General features: G+C 43.2%; 1 protein-coding gene and 1 non-coding gene across 3 annotated transcripts; one reads left to right on the top strand and one right to left on the bottom strand.

Moving 5' to 3' along the window:
* Nucleotides 1–3,993: 3,993 nt before the first annotated feature.
* Nucleotides 3,994–19,511, top strand: DNTTIP2 (deoxynucleotidyltransferase terminal interacting protein 2). Of its 2 annotated transcripts, XR_012786129.1 has the most exons (8): nt 3,994–4,124; nt 5,439–6,814; nt 8,554–8,692; nt 11,284–11,379; nt 12,335–12,499; nt 13,940–14,049; nt 17,643–17,734; nt 17,935–18,082. XR_012786129.1 is itself a non-coding variant. In XM_075558549.1 (7 exons), exons 1-7 carry the CDS (start codon nt 4,053–4,055, stop codon nt 18,026–18,028), a joined length of 2,052 nt encoding a protein of 683 aa, XP_075414664.1. In that variant the 5' UTR covers nt 3,994–4,052; the 3' UTR covers nt 18,029–19,511. The 2 variants fall into 2 exon arrangements, 1 of the variants encoding a protein (XP_075414664.1); XM_075558549.1 differs by lacking the exon at nt 17,643–17,734 and having other exon boundaries at nt 17,935–19,511.
* Nucleotides 19,512–20,966: 1,455 nt separating this feature from the next.
* On the bottom strand, nt 20,967–21,093 carry LOC142437684 (small nucleolar RNA SNORA5). Its single transcript, XR_012782220.1, has one exon. It is a non-coding gene; the product is annotated as a small nucleolar RNA SNORA5 (small nucleolar RNA).
* Nucleotides 21,094–21,876: the final 783 nt, after the last annotated feature.

The raw sequence follows: 21,876 nt of genomic DNA, 5'->3' as shown, positions 1-21,876 counted from the left end.
TTCTCTAAATCTTCACGTCTAATCTACTGTTCGAGCCAGTATTTTATTTTTTAATTTATATTTTTAAGATTTCTACTTGGCTATTTTTCCTATTTGCCTATTGTGTCTATTTTCTGATTTATGAGTAACCTTCCTTTAGCTCTTGGGTCTCAGTAGGAGAGAGTTATTTTAAAGGCTTGAAGTTAAACAAGCGGCATCTAGCTCAGAAGCAACAAAGCCCACATGGAAGAAGCACACCAACCCATAGTATCATGAAGTATTGAAGGGATCAGGTATAGGCATCAGATGACCCAAAACAACCTTTTCTATGTGAACGAGGGGGTCAGAATGGAGATCCAAATCCCATCTGTAGACAATTGGACATTCTGTCACAGAAGGGTCACCTTTACTAAGCTTTAACAGACTCTTCCACAAATGGGTGTTGAGTGCCTTGTATGTGCCAGCACTGGGATGCCACAGTGAACAAGGTGGCCCTCTGCCTGTGCCCTGAGGATGTACTTGGGGAGACCACCATCAGAGAACCAACCAATTATACATAGTTCTTAGATGGTTTTTTTGGATGGTCTTTCTACTGTAAACAGTTACTGTCTCAGAAACCCACAGGGGGTCACTAGGAGCCAACACTGACTCCATGTTCTTTTGTTGTTGGGTTTTGGGGGGTGGTTTTGTGTGTGTGTGTGTGTGTGTGTGTGTGTGTGTGTGTGGCTGTTTGTTTACATTGCCACTAGCTTTTTCCCACTGGTTTAAATAGAATGGTTTCTATGTAACAAAGATTGACTATAAATGATATTTGTAGATGACCCAGTCACTAAAACTTATCTTTCCCCTAACGCCAGAGATAGCAACTCTTCAGTTTAAGCATGTAATTAGCAAAATATAAATGAGCAAGATTTTCCTTTGGACCTCAGTAATGTAAGTACTGTATTTTTATAATGTGATTATCTACAATTGAGTATACTTGGGGTAGGGAGAGTAGGTAAAAAGATAGAAGTAGAAAAAGAAGGCAGGCCTTGTGAGCCGGAGTAAAACACAAACCAAAAACTAGCTTCTTGCCTGTGATCAGCAGGCCTGTTCATGTATCAAATATGTGCGAGGATACACTGACAACTTTAGTTTTCTATTTGTTTCCTGACCTTCTAAGATCATACTTTGGAGACTTGGCTTTTTGCCCTTTACTATAAGAGGGCATGCTTGCAAGTATATATATTACACATGAAATGATTTTCTAATATTTTCACAATTTTATACACCCATTGCCATCTTAATTTTTCATGTATCTATTGTAGATTGAAAAACGTTATGCAATATGAACATCTGGGCTCATGCTCAGCAAACCGTAAATGTCCAATACTGTTCATGTGCTGGACTGCTGCTCCTCTCTGCTGCTTTGATCTCGGCTGTTGTTGCTACTGAGTGGATTCCGACTCATTCACGGTGACCCCATGCATGAACAGAGGTGCTCCACCGGGTTTGCCAGACGTCCTCTGAGGCACCTGTTGTTGTTAGGTGCCATTCAGGTGGTTCTGTCTCCTACCGAGCCTGTGATTAACAGAACAAAACGCTGCTTGGTCCCCACTAGCTTCACATATATGTTCAAGCCCGGGTGGCCGCCAAGGTGTCAATTCATCTTCTTGAAGGTCTTCCTCTTTTCGACCGGCCATCTACTTTACCAAGCTTGATGTCCTTTTCCAGGGACTGGTCTCTCCTGATAGCATGTCCAAATTACATGAGATGAAATCTAGCTTCCTTCCCTTGTATTCTGGCTGTAGTTCACCAAGCATTTGTACTTTGGCTAGCCACTCCACCTCTATTTGTTCAGTCCATCCTCCAGCTGAGATTAAGTCCAGCTGAAAATAACAAAGTGATCAAATCCCCAAACTCAAACCAACCCATTGCTGTCAAGTCCATTTCAACTCACAGCAATGCCACGGGTTAGAGCAGAGCTGCTCCCACGGGCTTGCCCAGGATGCCACGTCATGCTCCCACAGGGCTGATGAGTTTGAACCTTCACCTTTTGGTTAGCGGCGGTGCCTGCAGCACCCAGGCCCCTTTCTCAAATAGAAAGGCTTTAAGAGATTTCTCTCAGGTGAAAGCGATCTGACAGTGGGCTGTTCAGTGCTGACAAGCAGCCTCACGATGATGTCAGAGGCCCACGTGCTTTCCTTTTCACTGTCTGCCATCCCAAAGTCCCTTGTGGGGCAAACTGCTTCCTGCAACAAACACAGCTTTGCAGTGGTACAATGAAGTCAGAGGCAATAGGAAAACCACCTCTCTTTTAAGAATTCCCTGAAGAACGTCTGTATTTTTCCTCCCCACCATCGAATGGATTCTGATTCATAGCAACCCTCTAGGACAGAGCAGCACTACCCCTTTGGGTTTCTGAGGTTATTAAATCTTTACAGGAGCAGACAGGGTCATCTCTCCATTTAGAACTGGCCCAAACCTAGTGACTTCGCCACATCTGGCTCCAAGAAAGCCTAAGACGGGAGCTCTCTGGCTGGGTGATGGTGCTGTCATTGAGTCACCACCAACGCATAGTGCTTGCACTATGGGCTGCCTGGCCTGGTTCTGCACCATCTTCACAATTCGAGGTGTGCTTGAAGCCACCGTTGTGGCCAACATTGTATTTTGAATGTTTCCCACTGAAAAGGTTCATCTTCAGGCACTGTCTCAGAGAGCATTCTGTTATGATGCATGTGTAGGATTTCCACTGGCTAATTTTCAGTAGAGTCTGTAAGCTCCACGGAAGCCTGTCCCCCAGGGCCCTTCTGGTATTTACAAGAATGGTGGCAGAACTCTGGAGTCAAAACTCTGGGTATCAGAGGGCCCAACTGAAAAAACAACGTCCTGTTCCTTTAAGAAAGAATAGTTGGTTTGGGGTTCCTAAAAAAATTAGGAGAAAAGTGATCTGGTGAGACTCTCCTTTCTCACGTCCTACAAGAAATTGTTGACTTACCCTTTTGGTTTCTTTTCACCCCCCTCAAACATGTCCTTCCCATCCCCATCATCTCAACGAAAGCCAGAAAGCTTTACTTGGGTCATTCTCTAACTTTCAATGGAAAATCGAAAGAAAAAAAAAACCCACTTCCTTTGCCATTTCTTACATATCTTTCTCATTGCCAATCTGGATGCATTACCTCTTCCAATCCAGAATAGAACAAGACTTTTACCTCAAACACTTTGGTCATAATCAGGAAACCAGTTCCCGGAGGTCATCGTGGTGGGCAAAGTAGAGGGTCCACCAAAAAGAGGAAGCCCCTCAACGAGATGGGCGGACACCGAGGCTGCAACAATGGGCTGAGACTTGACCCCTGTGCTCAGGATGCAGGGCTGCGCGGTGCTTTCTTCTGTTGTACATTGGGGGGGGGGGGGGAGAGACACAAGCAGGCGGAACCCACTCGGCGGTGCCTAACAAACTCATTGTCATACCTACTGTAGAACTCGTCTCTAGAATATAAAGACTTTAAAATTTTATTTGTATATAGCTATGCGAGCAATAGCACTTCTGGGGGCCCAGTGGTTACGCACTGGGCGGCCAACGGCAAGGTGAGCAGTTAGACCCAAGCCGCCGCTCCGCGGGAGAGGAGACGGGCTTTCGACTTCGGTCGTCTCACGAAGTCTCGCAGGGGCCTTTCCGCCCTTTGCTGCAGCGTGGCTACGAGCCGGCTTCCAGCGATGGCAGCAGTGTGCACGTAATACTCGCTCACTGCCGTGAATTACGGTGTAACAAATCATACCCAAATCTCCCTCGGCCACGTAAACCTCTGGAACTAATGAGAGGGCAGGCGGAAAATGAAGGAGAGAAAGAGACCCTCGATTCCAACTCGTCCCCGGGCGAGGCACCAAAGACGGTTGATGGACTCAGGCAAGCTACCTGCTGGATGAAGCGCGGAGGCCGCCGGGAAAGAAGGCGCGCGCTCTCGCGGTCCTGGGACGCAGGCGGCAACGTCAACGTCAGCGCCGCGCTCCTCTGACGTCCGTCCGCCGCGCCGGAAGCCGCGGTGGCCGCCGGGAAAACTCGTCGTGGCTGCCGATCGCCGGTCGCTGGGAAGATGGTCCTTACCAGGTCAGCTCGGCCTCAGGCCAGGAGGCAAGACGCGTCAGTTGAAAGCGCCCCCAAAAAGGTAGGCCATCTCGTCTCCCCTGTTCCCGCGTGCCCTTTCGGAGAGCGGGGTTCACAAGGAAGCCCCAGGGCCCCAGAAAACGTGGGGACCGCGGGCGGGGAGGGCTGGGCTGGCCGCACTAAACTCCGCGCTCATGTCACGTTTAATCCTCACTAGTCTTTTATTTTTTAATCATTTTATTGGGGGCTCATCCATCCCTTGTACATTCGTTGCCCTCATTCTCAAGACATTTGCTCTCCACTTAAGCCCCTGGCATCAGCGCTGTTTTGCCATATCTTGCCCTGTCCGGCATCTCCCTTCACCCACTTTCCTGTTGTCCATCCCCCAGGGAGGAGACTATACGTAGATTCTTGTAATGGGTTTCCCCTTTCCACTCCATCCTCCCAGTATCGCCACTCTCAGCACTGGTCCTGAAGGGACCATCTGTCCTGGATTCCCTGTGTTCCTAGTTCCTATCTGTACCAGTGTACATCGTCTGTTCTAGCCAGATTTGTAAGGTAGAATTGGGATCATGATAGTGGGGGGAGGAAGCATTTAGGAACTAGAGGAAAGTTGTATGTTTCATCGTTGCTACATCGCACGCACCCTGACTGTCTCGTCTCCTCCCTGAGACCCTTCTGTAAGGGGATGTCCAGTTGCCTACAGATGGGCCTTGGGTCCCCGCTCTGCACTTACCCTCATTCACAATTATATGATTTTTTGTTGATGTCTGATACTTGATCCCTTTGACACCTCGTGATCACACAGGCTGGTGTGCTTGTTCAATGTGGGCTTTGTTGCTTTTGGCTCACTAGTCTTTTAAAGGCAGTTCTTGCTATGACCAATTTAAGTAATTTGCTTTAGAATGCTCATTTCCGGAATGCCCAGACCTCTTAATTTTACTATTAACACGGTATCCAGGAAGGTTAATTTTGGCTACTGTGTCCAAGCAGAAGATGGTGTATTGGAGAGAAGGGTGGCATTTTCACAAAGGCCCACAGTGGCTAGGTCACTTTGTGAAGGAGTGGGGAGGCCTCTGCCCCCCGTGGCTCTCGGTGTCTAAGTGGGTTGGGATTAAGTTTGGCCAGCATAAAGTGAAGAAAAATCTTTTTCCTTTTTGTTTCCTTAAAGTCAGGACCAAGAGTGAGAAGAGTATTTAAAATGTTTATTTTATCACAGCTTTCTTTTGCTGTAATTTTTACCACTTAAAACAGAGCATTAAAATATTCTATATATTCTGATTGTTAAGTTTTTAAATGACCTCTTAAATTTTGCTTCTGAGGTACCTCACTTTCACAGTCCTACCAAAATTAGAATGTTTTCTCTTGTTTGCAGAATTCTGCTGCTAGTGGAATTAAAGAGCATCCAGAAAGCACGAAGGGATCGCAGGTTGATGACCAAAGCACCACTGAGTCACATACCACATGGAAACACAGTCCAGTCCCTAGAACTCCTAAATCCAGAAGGAGGAAAAGCAGAACTGAAGGTGCATTACCAGAGATGATTGAACCATCTACTGATGGAGAGATCTCTGAAGCAGAATCCAATTGTTCTTCTTTGTCTGAGCTCCAAGATCCTATTGTAAGAGTAACTAGGAGAAGGCAGATCATCATACCATCCACTCCAGTATCCCGTGCAAGGAAAAAGGTGAAAATATCTCCAATAAACGAATCTCATACTGACGAAGTCTCTGAAGCCGAATCGCATGTTTCTGGTATTTCTGCACGTGTGCCTTCCACAGTCATAAAAACAAGAACCAAAAGGAGGGATGCTAAATTCCTCACAGATCCGAGCCGAGAGTCACGTGCAGAAGACACTTCCGACGCCGAGTCCTTATGCTCAGACGTTTCTTCGTGTTCGGGCGTTGCACTCAGAAGAACCACCAGGAGTTTGCACAGAAAGTTACAGGTACACACTGACGAGAAAGCTAGTAAGATTGCACCAGGAAATGGAAAGCAGAATTGTAAAGATTTAGATGATGATACCAAAGAAATAATAAATAAGGGAAAAGACACGGATGACAAAAGTTCCATGTTGAAGAGTCTCTCTGAGCTTCAGGACGCTAGCCTTCAGCAGTTAGTTTCTCGAAAGCATTCAACTCCACACAATAAAGCCACACCAGAACCCGCAAATTCAAGCTTACAAGCTGTCATGAAATCATTAGCTCAGACATTTGCAGTTGTGGAAATGGACAGATGGGATGAAGAAAGAGAGAAACAAGGCACAGAAACAAGTGACTTGATGCAGCTTGGTGGTGCTGGAGGTAAAGAGTACAGCCAAGACTGGAACACAAAAAAGAGTATCTGTTTTGAACCTGATACCACACAGTCCGGGTCTGCGCTCAACACATCTCCGGATAAAGATGATTCTGTTTTATTACTCCTCAGCAGTGACGAAAGCCAGCAGTCTGAAAACGACGAGAATGAAGACACCATCTGTTTTGTTGGGAAGAGTGATCAAAAGGAGTCAGGGAGTGACGACTTGGGAAACGTGTCCACTGAAACAGTTTTGTTTGTGATTGACAAAACTCCTGGATTGAGTGCTGAAAAAAACTTTTACTTGGAAGAGGAAGACAAAGCTGAGGCTGTCACTGAGGATGAAAAAGAAGAGGGAGATCATGAAAAGAGTGAAGAGCTGTCAGATGATGACGGAAGTGCAGACACTGAGGCCAGTGATGAAGAAGACTTACTAACCAGCACAAAGTCTAAACTGTAAGTTGTACCATTTTTGGAAAATCCGCTAGAATGGAAATTGCAAAAATGACCACCTTAGTTTTTTGATGGGTAAGCTGCTCTACCCAGTATCTCCCTTTACTCTTTGGGTACCTTTGTTCGTATTTTTCCCCCACCAATAATAGCCAAGTACTACTTTTGATAATATACTAGAAATTACTACAATTGTCTTCATGGTGGTCAAGAACAATGTACAAGGAAGCAACAGCCTCACCACATACACAGTAGTTGCTGTTGTGTTGATTGGGCAGTTGCTGATTATGGTAACTCCATAATAGCGATAGTTTATTGTGCCAGCCTGGTTTCGTCTCTCTAGAGAGCCCGGTCTTATACATCCACTTCTGGGGGTTTTTCATTGCTGTGATCTTTCCGAGGCACCCTGGTGGTTTGGGCTGCTGAACACACCTTGAAACTTCCAGCTGCTCCACAGAAGAAAGTTGAGGCCTTCTCCCATAGAATTACAGTCTCAGAAACCAAAGTGGCAGTAGGGTTGCTGTGAGTTGGAAACTTCTTGATGGCAGTAAGTTTAGTTTGGGGGTTGGTGATCTTTCAGAAGTAGATTCCCAACCCCTTCTTTTGAGGAACTTCTAGGTAAACCTGAACTGCCAACCTTTCTGACAGTAACTAAGCCGCTTAGCTTTCCATCCATAAAAGGAAGCTAGTAAGTTGGGGGAGGTTTGGTACATACTGATTATAGAGAAACTGGAAAATACAGAAGAAGTGTGAGATAGTTAATTATTAAGAATCACATCATCCTTTGGAAAGTACTGATAGAGGGCAGCAATTCTTTCGTTGCTCTTTTAAATCTGGTTTCCTAGGCACAGGTTCCTGTGACTGTGTATCCAGCGGGAATAAGACACAGCCTTGAAAGGGCTCTATACTTTAGCAGGTGTCACGTGTTCACTGTAAGTAGTGAAACTCCATCTCTGAGGCTAGGCGCAGGTGTGCTGTGTGTTTGTCAGTCACCCTTCTTTCCAGGTAAATTACGATGTCCATTCAAGGTTGAAAATCTCTGCCACAGTGCTCCAGTAGAAAGACTACCTTCCAGTGGGAGTTGATTCTCTCCACTATTAATTACTCAGTCAGCGTGACTGCAGGGCAAGTAAACCTCCATGTAGCGAGGATTGCATTAGAACGGACTCTGGTCGCATAAAGTGTGATTCTTATTCCTCAGCAGCGTTGGAGACAAGATAACGCCAGGAGATTCTGATTTGGTAGATCTGAGCTATGACATCTGTGTTCTGGAAAATCACCAATTTAGAGGCACTACCAAATACCCTTTGTTACTCAGAAACATTTTTAGTTTTTATATCTTGTGAGTTCAGAGTGGAAGAAACTATCTCATTAATTTTAGAGATGGAGATTTTTGTATTATGAATTCTGGTGGCATATTATGACATTCCTTTTTAAGAAAAATCTAGGGAATAAATTTGAGTGTGTTTCTGAGACACTTCTGTTATTCATCTCAGAATTTCCTATAAACCATAAAGATTTAAAATAGCTCTGTAGACAGCTTTTCAGAAACCCATTCATTGTGAAACTAAGGTGCCTTTTTGTTTTCAGCATTGCTAGTAAAGGGAGGGAAAGTTATTTAAAAATAAAGTTTTAGTTTAAAAAAATAAAATAAATTTTTAATTGCTTCCTTTTGACTTAATTACTGGACCTTTAAATAGCAATTCCTCCCTCCCCCCCCCCCCTCTCGGCAATTTCTCTTTTAGTCTGAAGTTAACCAGCAGCACCATAGACCCAGGCCTGAATATTAAGCAGCTTGGTGGTTTGTATATTAATTTCAATGCAGACAAACTACATTCAAAAAAGAAAGCGCTCACGCACATCAAGGAGAAAACAAAAGATGAGGTGAGTTGTATGTTACATTTCCATGGAACTAAGTCATCTCTTGTAGAAATGATTTTGATGAAAGATGAATGCCTTTTAGTGAGGTCACATTCGCTGTAGGGGCTCCTTTCCCCTCTCCACAATATATATGTCTATAGGAGCCCTGGGGGCAAAATGGTTACACATTGAGCTGTGATCTGGAGGTCACTGACTACTCCCGTAGACGGTGACGGTTTCGGAAATTGGGGACGGTTGCTTCCTGTCCTGTAGGGTCACTGCAAGTCGGCACTGGCTGGATGACAGTGAGTGGGTGTGTATATTCATAAGGCTGAAAGACAGAGGAGGCTATCTGTCCCCATAACCCCTGTAATGGGGTCATGGTTAGCTGGAACTGACTCGGTGGCAGTGGGTTAGGAGTTTGGTTTTAATCTGTAAAAGGTGTTTGAAAGAAAAGTAACATCGGATCTGTGTGTGCCTCAGCAGCAGCAGCAGCTGCTTTGTGGTTTTGTGCTTATTGAGATGTGCTCAGGTGCTGGACCTCCTTCCTCCCTGAACCAGCCCTTCTGGTATTCTTTGTCCTACTTAATAAGACCAGAATCTCTTTTGTACAAGTGGTAGTTGGTTACCAAGCCTTGGGGACTTACCTCACATCTACTGTTCTATTTACAGTTAGTTCCCTTTCTTCCCCACCGTTCCAGCTGTAGGGTAAGCGTCGGAATGCTAACTGCAAGGTCAGTAGTTCAAATGCACCAACCACTTGGTGGAAGAAGTTAAGGCTGGCTGTCTGCTCCTGTAAAGATTTACAGCCTCAGAAATCAGTGGTAGTATGTGTGGGTTTGTTGTTGTGACTAGCTAGTGCAGGTCTTTTGTCACTTATCTAGACAACTGTACTTGCCTCCACTTTGTTCTTCAAGATACATACTCCAGTTCTTTTTAAACAAACAACACAAATCTGACCATGTTGTTCTGCTCCGGTTCTTTAGTTGCTCCTCAAGGGCCTTCAAGGTCCCTGTGCACCTTTAGCCCTGACTGTGCACTTGCCAGTGCCGACCATTGTTCCCTGAGCACACCCTCGCTCCCTCCCAGTCCTCTGCCAAGATCACAGATCACTGCCTCTGGAAACATCCCTTGATGTTCAGTCCTTCCTGAAAGTCTTCATCTTCTAGCTAGTACTCAGCGTAGACCTGATTTGTTAGTGATAAGATTGTTGACGAGATCTACCATCCTTAAAGTTCTCACATGGAATTTTCAGCCTTAGCCCTGCTGAACTACAGAGCCAGGCTTGTCTGCTGGGGGCTGAGGGGTGTCCTGTGTACCTAGGGTTCTTAGCAGCATCTCTGGCCTTTGGCCACTAGGTGCCAGCAGCACACGTCCTCCCACCTAACAGAGAGAGCCATAGAGAAGCCTTGACTGCTACCACACTACGCAGAAGCTGGGCCTGAGCATTAATTTCAAATGCCATTGGTCAAAATAATGCTTAAACTGTGTTCCTATCAACTATTTGAAGGGCTAAGATGCAGTCAAATCTGGTTCTGCATAAAAGTAATGACCCATTACTCAGTCTTCCTGTAATCACCCTAACAAACAGTATTGTGAGACTATTTAAGCTGCCTAGGCTAGTCAAACGATGACCCCAAAAGAGTCATTTAGGAAAAGATAAACAGATGTGACTTCAACTTAATGTCCTTTGATTATTGAAAGTGCTTTAATCAGTAAAGCACAGGCGTTCCGCAAAGAAGGCTAACAAGTCTGTAAACCAATGTTCAGCAACCCCTGCAGACACACCAAATGACCCTGCCTCTGAGGGAGACGGCGGGCTGTGGGTGGGCATTTAAATACTGCTGCTTGAACGAATGTAAAGGAAGTTTACAATACCTCTCAAAATTTAAACACCGCAGTTTAGAAACTGTTTTAGAAGAAGAATCAGAAGTACACAGTGATGGTGTTGGTAAAATTCAGTGGGAAAAACCAGAGAGTCGAATGTCAGACAGTTGGGCATAGTGGTTATCAAAAAATGACATCAATCTATAGCTGTACGAATTGACACTGGAAGTCTATCTTGTTGGGTTGAGACAAGCAGATAGATACAGCTTAGTATGAATAGGACTTGTGTTGGTTAATCCAAGTTTATATTGCTCTTCTTTTTCATTCATGGTCTAACCCATTTCCTCAGGCGCCAGCAGAAGCTGTTGTACCAACGTCAGAGGAACTTACCATCAAAGACTACTTGGGCTTTTGTGACTGAGTTTTCCGGAACTTCCGGGCTGTTTGTTGTCTTTTTTCCCAGTTGCTTGCTGCAGGGCGCTAAGAGCAGACAGTGACTGATGGACACATTCAGTCCAGCTGTGTGGATTCAGCTCGGAAAGGGGGATCTGAGATAGCTGCTTTCTTGTAGCTGCTCTAGAAGAGCACCTATTAGACAGGGCCTCCTAGAACATCTTTACTATGATTATAATTTTCAAAATTAAGGACGGGGCAACATAAGCATAATATGTTGGTTGCATAAAGCAGCAGGTTAGTCTATTTAGAGTATTGAATATGGAAAATCCTTTGTAAATAAAAATGCTGAAAAAAATATATAACATTCTGAATATGTAAACCAATTTTTATAGCTTTTACAGAAAAGCATCATTACCCCTGATTTTGAAAAAAACTACAGTGTCCCACCATACAGAGAATCAAAGTTTCAACTTCAAAAAAAAAGACGGGTAAGTACAGTGACTTTGAATAAACAGTGTATGTTTAGATGTGCGTCTTCACCCTGAACAACAGGGTATCGAATTAAACATCTCAGGTGTGTATGCACATATATGCGTCCAAAGAGAGTCATCACAGTATTTAAGGTTCATGGATGTTTCACGTCTTTATAGCCAGAGTGGCACACACACAGGTGTAGTTTTTTGTTGTTTTTAATTACCCCTGACTGAAAGCGGTGACACCCAGCAGACAGTCACACCGTCCACACCTCCTGACGTTCAGGTGCTTATTCACTGAGAGCTAGAAACTCGTAGAAAACTAAGTAATGTAACCAGCTAAAAAACGTGGTTTATGTAGTTTGGCAAATGAGAGGATAAGGCTCATTTTCTTTAGTAAAATATAGACAGACAATCGTGTCCCTCTGTCATTTCAACTAGCAGGTGTAAGGAAGTCTTGTCTAGACACTGTTATTCTGTTCATGTCGCTGCCCACATGCTCCAGTACTTATTGTATGAATTAAACTTAAAAAGTCTCAGAAGGACAGGAACTTTTGTTTCACATCAGGAGTAATACAGATGTCTGCATGAGGGACATGAGTGGCTCTCTGAGACTCCAGGGTGACTGAATCAAGGTATTGCTATTTACATATCCACTCCAGAGGTGAAGACATTTTTATACATGATCTAGTGCTATTTTAACAGTAATAATGACACAGTTCTTTCCCCATAAATTGGCAATTAGATATAAAATCAGTTTTAAGAAACCCGCATTTATGAACTTTGATAAGGCTGTACCTGATTTTTATGCGCCCCAAAATGCCTTGATTTAATGCAAGTTGAACAATCTGAAGAAAACTTTTTGTAAAGCACAGCACTTTTAATTCACAAATTTTTTCTCTATGTAAATTTTAGGGGCGTTAAGTGTGGTGCTTATCTGTATAACTTCTTTATCAAATCTGGATTTTAGGAAGAACGACAGAAAACAGCCGGCAATGGTTGGTTTGGTATGAAAGCTCCCGAGTTGACAGCTGAACTGAAAAATGACCTCAAAGTGCTGAAGATGAGAGCGAGCATGGACCCCAAACGCTTTTACAAGAAAAATGATCGAGACGGCTTCCCCAAGTACTTCCAGGTATGGAACGAAAGAATACTTGATCTTCATTTTAGCTTGGAAAACACTACCATGATCTTTTTTGGTGTATTTTTAAAATAAATATTTACTTAAGCTTAAGGTCTCAGAAACCCACAGGGGCAGTTCTACCCCATCTGTAGGATCTCTGTGAGTCAGAATCGACTCAATGGCAGTGAGTGTGAAGCCGAAGGTACGGACTTTGCGGAGGCAGCTACCAAAGCTTATGAACTTTCACGCTGGAAGGTGTTGTTCCAAATGGTAACGGGGTCAGTGCGCTCAGACTTTGTAATGAGCTTAGAAGGTGGTGGTACCCTGTGTGAGGAGGAATCCCGGTCTAGGAGCACGAGCCCGTGCTGAATGAAGGAGAGAGAACCATCTGTGCCAGCCCCTCCTCTTCCCAGGGTAGCTGGGCATCCAGGTAAAAGATGGGCCTTCACATGTTGTGCCATCTTTCTGACCACCTTTCTCAGATGGCTGTGGTGCCCTCTGTCCGCCTTCAACTGCAGCAGCCATACTATAGTCTTCTTCCATCTTAGAAGCCTGCTCGTCTTACACCCTCGGTGATTCTTTTTAGCCCTCAGAACAGAGTGGATAGCCCTGAAGGCGGCCCTTCACAATCTGTACCCAGCCCCTCCCTCTCCTACGTCCCTCCTCAGGTTCAGTGCACTCGGCCACTACATCTGCTCAGAGCATGCACGGGGTGGGCGGGGCGGGCAGCCTTTGCATTCTTTGACTCTGTATGCACTTGACTCCCACGGTCACCTGACTGGCATGATGAAATGTTAGGCTTTCTGTTTCTTATCCCACGTTTCTTTTATTCTGTTCCCTGCCGTCGGGTCATTGCTGACTCGGTGAACCCCTGTGAGTTTCCAAGACTAACTGTGGGAGGGGAAAGCTCCATCTGTTTCTCAAGCTGCTGGTGGTTTTGAACTGCCGACTATGCCGATCACAGCCCAGCACATAACTGCTGTACCACCAAGAGTCTGTAGGATTTACTGTATTGTTCAGCATCATATAAGGGAATCTTGGGTTTACTGTGTAATCAGCAGCACTAATAGAACCAGTGAACTGGTTAGTTGGGTTTTTCAGTCTTGCTGGGGGCAGGGGACGTGGAGGGGAGATGTCAGTGCTACAGGTATAAATTAGGCTCCTGTTTTCTGTACATACACTTTTTATTTTTTTTAATTGTTTTATTAGGGGCTCATACAACTCTTATCACAATCCATACATACATCAATTGTGTCCAGCACATCCATACATAATGTTGCCATCATCCTCAAAACACCTGCTTTCTACTTGAGCCCTTGGTATCAGCTCCTCATTTTTTCCCCTCTTTCCCCGCTCCCCCCCTCCCCATACACTTTTTTTGACTTGCCCTGAAATATGAAATCGCCTTGTTATCTGGGAATTACATCATGTATTTCTGTAAATTATTTATAGGTTGGAACCATTGTTGACAATCCAGCTGACTTCTATCATTCACGAATCCCCAAGAAAGAGAGGAAAAGAACTATTGTGGAAGAACTGCTGGTTGATTCTGAGTTCAGAAGGTAAGGCATTGATGTTTCAATGATGATGTGTATGCTCGAAAATAGGCACACCTTACATTTTTCTAAGAGTTGTATATACTTTGAGGCTGGGTGTCTTAGCTTGTCTCAACTATTGACATTTTGGGTCAGAACTTTGTGTGGGGCCTGTTCTGCGCATCGTAGGATGTCTGCATTCTTGGCCTTAATGTGTCAGTAGCACACACCTCCCACCCCGTCACGACAATCACAGATGTTTCCAGACATTTGTTTCCGACTGTCCTCTGAGGGCAGAAGCACTCCAGGTTGAGAACCATTGCTGTAGAAGGAGCGCCAGCGTTCTTGATGGTTGGTTAGAAAATGAGCCTCCCCGGAAGACTGAGAGGAATATCCAAGGTCCCTTAAAGCCAGCGCACGTGCTGGCACAGATGCCGCTGCGTATTGCTGGTAAGAGCAGGTACTTCACCTGGCTGAAGGCAGGCCGCGCGGAGGGCAAGTGAGATGCAGGCTAAGGGTTCTTTTGTCTTTTTTTTCCCCCTTTGACTTTAGCCACACAGAAGTCACAGTAACCTTGGCAAATAGCTTTGGGGTAATTACTGGGAGGAGAAGTTGGGTTGTGAAGGGAGAGGTGGGACTAGTGGGTGTGTAGGTTTGGAGGATTTTTATCAGTGTGTGTTTACATGTCTGAAGCAGCCAGTTTTTAAAAGCATATTGCATATAGAAGTCTGCTGACCTTCCACATGATTCAAATCAAAGATGAAGATGTGCATCGAGGATTTTAGGCATGATGCAGTTTCGCTTTCATGAGTCTAGGTGTAGGCAAATTTTTAGAAATAATCCTCTTTCCTCACTTCTTTCCTAAAATCTCATCTTCATAGTGGTTTAATTATAATGCATACTGTTGAGTTCCACCTGTATGTAAGGGAAGCTTCACTAAGTTCCTGGAAAAATTCCTTTATTGTCTGATTCCATTTTCCATGAGCTTTTTGAAGCCTCCTTGTATCTCTCTGGTCCAAATCTCTTCTGAGCCTAGACCCACTTAGCCCACCTACCTCTCAGAGCACCTCAAGTTCAGCATGTCTATATGCCATCCTACCTGTAGAACTTAGTCCTCTCAAGCACCCTGTATCTGTCTCATGATTGAATTGGCATCTCCATCCATTTGTTAGTGCAAGCCCTTGGCACCCTTTACACCTTAAAGCCCGTACTCAAACTCACAGGAATCCCCCAAGGCTTCCTAAATAACTCAGTCCTGTCTCTGTCGCCACAAAGCTTTAGTTCAAGCTGATGAGCCTTTGCTTACATAGGTGTTGACCATATGTTGTAGATAAAAATTGTCCTACATTGTATAATCTTTCATTGGCATTCTTATAAACCACAGCAATGTTGATAGTGCTTTTACTAAAAAACAATCATAGAAAAAGGATTTGGGGATAGTGAACTAGAAATGTAGCAGAATGGAACTCATGAACGTGCTGGTAAAGATCATCTGTCAGTTGATTACTTTTCATTTGAATGTCACATTAACAATGCTTGAAAGAGCCCAGGTGGTGTAGTGGTGACTCATTGGGCTGCTGACTATAAGGTCAGCAGTTCGAACCCACCAGCTATTCCTGAGGAGAAAGGGCTTTATACTCCTGTAAAGTTACCGACTCAGAAACTCACAGCCAGTTTTACCCCGCTCTGCAGGGTTGCTGAGTTGCCGTTGACTCGATCAATGGCCGTGAGTTTGGTTTTTCACAGTGCTTGCATTATTTATATACCACCTGCAGTGTTTTTTTGCAGATAACACGCACGTGCCTATAGTGTGCATAGGAAACTAATGTGCAAGGCTGTTTCCTCTTGCTAAATGAATAATGCACGTTATTTGTGTACGAGTAAATGCTTTATTTTAAAAATAAACCTTTTGTACTGTAAGTATATTTGTTGTACTTTTTTCCTAATAGACATTAAGATAAATATATTATTTCAAATGAGGGCACATGGATTGCACTGAGTGAGTTTTATTCCTAAAAAAAGCTTTTTAGTAATAAAACGTATTTTTAAAACTTTGTTGTGATTAGGCGATGGTTTACAGAGTAGATCAGTTTTGCGGTCAGCATTGCATACACATTCTGATTCAACTCACTCAATGCAATCATGTACCCTCACTTGCTCCCTTCTCGTCTTGAATGGCCGAGTCTTCTTAGGGGTGGTGTTCTGTTCCAACCTGAAGGGGCCTTTCAGTAAGCCTGGTATCGTATCTGATTCCCCCTCGATCCATGCGTGACCTTCTACTGTAATCCTTTCCAGACCAGTTGGTAGTGAGAAGTGGGCACCTTTCAGGTCTTCTGATCTCAGGGACACTGGTCTTTGTTGGATCCATTTGTATATAATGGACTAAGTATTTGCATATGTCTTTTGAGTTTTGTCACTCTTTCCTGCAGACACGGGGAGACTGATAGTTGTACCTTACTTAGATGGCCACTCATGAGCTCTTAGGACTCGGTGGCTACTCACCAAATCAGGACGTAGAACAACTATGTTGCACCAATCGACCTTGGTGTCTGCCAAGGCCATGATCCTCGTTCCTTTAAGATGTTTGGTTTCGTCTAAGACATTTTCATACCTTTTCCCCTTAAATGATCTACAACATTCATGGATTAGTTGCAGTTTAACATATAAATTTGCTGCACTCTTGTTTAAAAGTTATGTAGCTTTTAAGAGTCTTATTTAATGCTCAGCCTTAGTAATGTGATAGATTTTAGTTTATACATGTAATGTAGTGACAGCTCTAGAATAAAGATGTTTTTAATCTGTTTAGAAAGTTTTAACTTTGCCTGTACCCTGATAGCCAGACTTTTGTTAAAGCTTCTAGCTACAATGTTGCTGGTGTTTGCAATAAAATGTTCTGTATTCCCCAAGTCCTGAGGGGAAACAATGGTCTATTTCAGCAATTTTCTCCTCTCTGGATATCTTTACACTCTTAAAAATTATTGAAGACCAAGAGAGCCTGGTTTTTGTAGATTACATCAACTGATAATTCTCACCCTGGAAATGAACAGAGAAACCTTTACGACACTAACTCATTTAAAATTAATGAACACCGCAATTATATACATATTCTCATGAAAATAACAAAAACAACTTGGTGCACATCTTTTTCATATGTGTCTTAAAGACATTGGCGCCTCACATCTGTGTCTTTGTCCAGCCTGCTAGACTTCCAGATAACAGGTAGCCTCTGAAGAGCTGCTCTGTACGCTCAGAAGGCGAGTGCAGAAGGCCGCTTATGCTCTGATATTATTGTGAAAGTAGACCTAGAGGGTCTGTTCCTGGACCATATTCTGAAGCCCATGGCTTTAAGTATATAGAGTCCTTATGCTTACATTTTTCTTTTTTAAAACAAAAGTTTAAAGCATGAGATAGCAGCGGGAAGTTCTGTTGCTCAGTGGATACAGCAAATGGCCTCCCAAGTCTAACTATCACCACTGCCTGTAGAACCTGCTCCTGTGTTTTTGAGCATGTAACTATTAGTCGAAGCAGTTAAGTCATCGTCTCCCAAGGAGCTTCTGGTGGGTTTGAACCCCAAAGTTGAGATTTAAAAGTTCCTAAAAGTTCTGTTCATTTCTTTCCAGTGTCTGGTGTGCCATATATTAGAGCAGGCATCCTCAAAGTACGGCCCGCGGGCCACATTCGGCCCGCCAAGGACATTTATCCGGCCTGCCAGGTATTTTTGCCCTGTTTGGTTTTTGTCTTCAAAATAAGATATGTGCAGTGTGCACAGGAATTTGTTCATAGTTTTGTGTTTTTTTTTAACTATAGTATATGGCCCTCCGGCGGGTCTGAGGGACAGTGAAGTGGCTCTCTGTTTATAAAGTCTGAGTACCCCTGTATTGGAGCTTAAGGGTTTGTTTTCCCCCTTTACAGATTTAATCGAAGGAAATACTCGGAGATCATGGCTGAGAGAGCCGCAAATGCTGCAGGAAAGAAGTTTCGAAAGAAGAAGAAATTTCGCAATTAGGATTCATCAAGCAAACCAATTTTTTGTCTTTTCTGTATTTACTAAAGAGGTTTCGAAAACTAACACCACTTCCCATTAAAGTAGACTGATCACATTTATAGAGATTTCTCATTTTGTTTTGTTTGATGTGTGAGACTCGGTCATGAGACCTGTGGAATAAAGGTAGGTAGGCCTACAAAAGACTCATCAGACTTTCAAGGAGAAAAAAAGGAACCCCAACCATTTTAAGATACTTAATATTTTTGCAAAGCTTTAAACTTTGGGTTAAAGAAACTGGAATTTAAAATATTGGAAAGTATATTGCTCAAAGAAATTTAAAAACCGTCTCATCAAAAATGAGCGATGTTGTAATTGGTAGGTAGCGTTTGCACGAGTGTGCATACCCAAATGCGTGCACGGTGGGGCGATGGTGGGCAGGAACTGCCCTGCAGGCAGCTGACTGGTGAAAAGCCAGGAAGTTGGTGGTGGGTTAGAGACAGATCTACTTTGTGATCCATGCAAAGTTATGGTTGAGTCCACGGGCATGTGTTTGCAGTCTATGTATGTTAGCCATAAGACCAAGAATGGCATGAAGCTTAGGAATGTGAAGATAACTCCCTCCCCCTGGAAAATTTAGGTTAAAGGTAGAAGCAGCAGGAAGGCTGTTTTCCTTCTGAGGTGACCAGAACTACTGGATTGGATCCAGGGTGCGCGTGAGGCTCCAAGGCAAGTGGTTGAGCTGGCTTTTAATTGGATCAGGCCAGAAAGCGGTGCATCTTACCCTGCCTCTGGCACACGTGTGCACCTTGGCAAAGCTGCCTTTCTTGCATCTGGAGGGTGTTGATTTCTATTAATAATGCTTTTATTTCATTATTTACTGAACCTCTGTTTTCTCAACATAATACTTTAATCTTTAGATTTCAGTAAATTCTAAATCTCATGGTTTATATTGCAAACCTTACAGTGACATGCAGTGGTGGAGTGCGCATTCATTTCTGTTCCCTTTTGTATGCTGGGTAAAATAAGGACCTGGTGTGACAGATCCCAAAACAAGACGAAGAAAAAGGGAGTTAATTTCCCCTTTACACATTCTTCCAGGAGACATCAGTAGAACGTTGCTTCAACTTAATGAGGGTGCTTTAATAAGTTCATGGGGAATTAATTTCATTATCTCTTCACTCCACTTTTGCACAGTCTTTCTGAACCCCCCTCGTATCTGAAACACCCAAAGTTATCATCCATCGTATATAATGCTCTCCGCACAGATGACTGAGGACTGGCCCAGTTAGTCTCTGACCCAGCTAGCGGTTAGCTTCTTGTCTACCCTAGGATTTCTGTGCAGGTTGAAATAATCCATTCAAAGATGACTGTATTTTTTAGCAGAAAATTCATGAAATACCAGTTGCCTTGGAGTTTTTCTTAATTTTCAATTTTACAGTACACTTTTATATATTATTAAAAGATCATTTTATTGGGGGCTTTTACAGCTCTTATATCAATTGTATCAAGTATATTTGTACATGTTGCCATCATTTTCTAAACATTTTTTTTATTCAGCCCTTAGTATCAGCTCCTCTTTTTTACCCTCCCCCCACACACTCCCTTGTGACCACTTGATAAGTTATTGTCATTTCTTACACAGACTGCTGCCTCCCTTCCCCCACGGTGTCTACTGTTCATCCCCTTAGGGGAGGGGGGTTAATGTGTCGATCATTGTGATCGGTTCCCTCTTGCTCCCCTGTTCTCCCACCTTCCCCCAACCTCCTGGGATCACTACCTGCATTCCTGTTCCTGGATTGCATGTGTGTCGTGAACTCTCCTCTCTTAGCTGGACCTGTGCAAAGTTTCTCTCGTGAGTTCCCATAACAAGGATATCAGAGCAGTGACCTTTTTCCTCCACACAAATCAGAATTGGTTCTTTCTGGATTGAAACAGCGATGGGAATAGAGAACTGAACTTAAATTCCACCTCCCATTCTGACACTAAACCACTGTGGAGGCCCTTGAAATACATATTTTTTGAGTATTTTAATTACATGGTAACATCCATGCTCTTGGGTTTTGTTTCCATTGATTGTTTTAAACTTTGGCAACACGGACTCTTGTAACCCACTTAAAATAACTTGGAACACAAGTCTGTTCTGGGAAATAAATTATTCAACCAAAAATCACCTAAAGTCACATTAACCTTATTAATATTGTTTAATCATCTTATTGGGGGATGGTACAACTCTTTATCACAATCCATACATATATCCATTGTGTCAGGCACATTTGTACATTTGTTGCCATCATCATTCTCAAAACATTTGCTTTCTACTTGAGCCCTTGGTATCGGCTCCCCTTCCCTCCCTCATGAACCCTTGGTAATTTATAAATTATTTTGTCATGTTACACTGTCCAGACTTCTGCCTTCACTCACTTTTCTGTTGTCCATCCCCCAGGGAGGAGGTTATATGTATATCCTTGTAATTGGTTTCCCCTTTCTCCCTCACCTTCCTTCCACCCTCCTGGTATTCCCACTCTCACAACTGGATGGATTCCCATTAACCTTTATTATATGGAGTTAAAAATTAAAATGGGGGAGGGGGAGAGGCAGGAATGAGCTGATACCAAGGGCTCATGTAGAAAGGAAATGCTTTGAAAACTGGTGGCAACATGTGTATAAATGTGCTTGAGACAAATGGATGGATGGATTGTGATGAGTTGTATGAGCCCCCAATAAAATGTTGGTTTTTTTTAAATAATGAAAACTAGCAGTATGGATAAGCATCTCAAATGTGACCTTCACACATTTTAAAATCTCAAAACTAATCATTAGCATCAGTAAATAAGAGGGTATTAAAATGATCCAGAAGGAAGTCTGAACTTTTAATTCAGCCTTCTTTCTGCAAATAATCTGGATATCTGAATACTGGGTGGATTTGCCATTGTGACTTTTCTTCCTTTTTTTTTTTTTTTCCTCAATGTAACAATTTATCCCTGAGCCTGAGCAGAGGAACAGGGCCCATGAGTTACAGTGTCTCTGGGGCAGCCTTTTGGGCCAGTGCCGGTCATGGGTGGGGCAGGCGCCATTGTGACTCTTTAAGAAACTGGTTTTAGTGACATTGCCCTGTATCACAAAACTCATTCCTGGAATTATCTTAAGGTTTGAAGGTTAAGGGGAAGTAGTATATAGACTCAACTGAAAAGCATATTAAGACCTACACAGTGCTGACATACTAAGTGTGCTGATGAAAGAACTTTCCAAGACACCCTAAAAAAGTCTAGATTTATACCTCTGATATAAGCAGTATTTTTAATTTCTTAAGTGAGGAAATTAGGGTTAAGAAATGTGCAGAGCCTAGGTTGGAATTTAACTTGTGTTCACCCATAGATACAAACAACCTATCATTCCTGTTAATGAGACCTGAGGAAGTGTCTCTCTGGGGTCCCCATAACAAGGGTGTCAGACTAGAGGTCACACTTCACTGTCACAGCACAGGGAAGAGCTTAAAAAAGAAAGAAAAAATACATAAATTACTATAGAAAAGGTTTGATTAAAAAAAGCTTAACAGAATTATTCCTTGGCTTACTGTTTTAGAATTTTTTTTCAAAGCAAGTTACAAGAATGTCAATTTTGGGGGGGAAATTGCTCATTTCCGTGCCAAGTGCTCCTTCAATCTCAAGCAATGGTAACTAATGTTACCGATGGCTATCTTAAACAGGAATCTGAATCATCAAAGATATTGTCAATTGTTCATTGAATTTTATTTAACTACTTAATTGAGTTGATTAACAGGCCTTTTCATATGCTCAGTGCTGGTTCACACAAGTGTTCTAGTAAGCCACCACATGGTACTGTGGTGGCTTCTCCTGATGTTGGACGCT

This window comes from Tenrec ecaudatus, chromosome 1 (genome assembly GCF_050624435.1).
Source record: "Tenrec ecaudatus isolate mTenEca1 chromosome 1, mTenEca1.hap1, whole genome shotgun sequence".
In the NCBI taxonomy this organism is placed as follows: domain Eukaryota; kingdom Metazoa; phylum Chordata; class Mammalia; order Afrosoricida; family Tenrecidae; genus Tenrec; species Tenrec ecaudatus.
Note: the sequence above shows the minus strand (reverse complement) of the source record. Positions and strands in the feature narration are given on the sequence as shown.

Excerpts from the sequence above, each read along its gene's own strand:
- DNTTIP2 (XM_075558549.1), top strand. The coding sequence starts at position 4,053 with ATGGTCCTTACCAGGTCAGCTCGGCCTCAGGCCAGGAGGCAAGACGCG. Across the intron at positions 8,693-11,283 it reads AGGAGAAAACAAAAGATGAG|CTTTTACAGAAAAGCATCAT; the intron begins GTGAGTTGTATG and ends CAATTTTTATAG. Across the intron at positions 12,500-13,939 it reads GCTTCCCCAAGTACTTCCAG|GTTGGAACCATTGTTGACAA; the intron begins GTATGGAACGAA and ends AATTATTTATAG.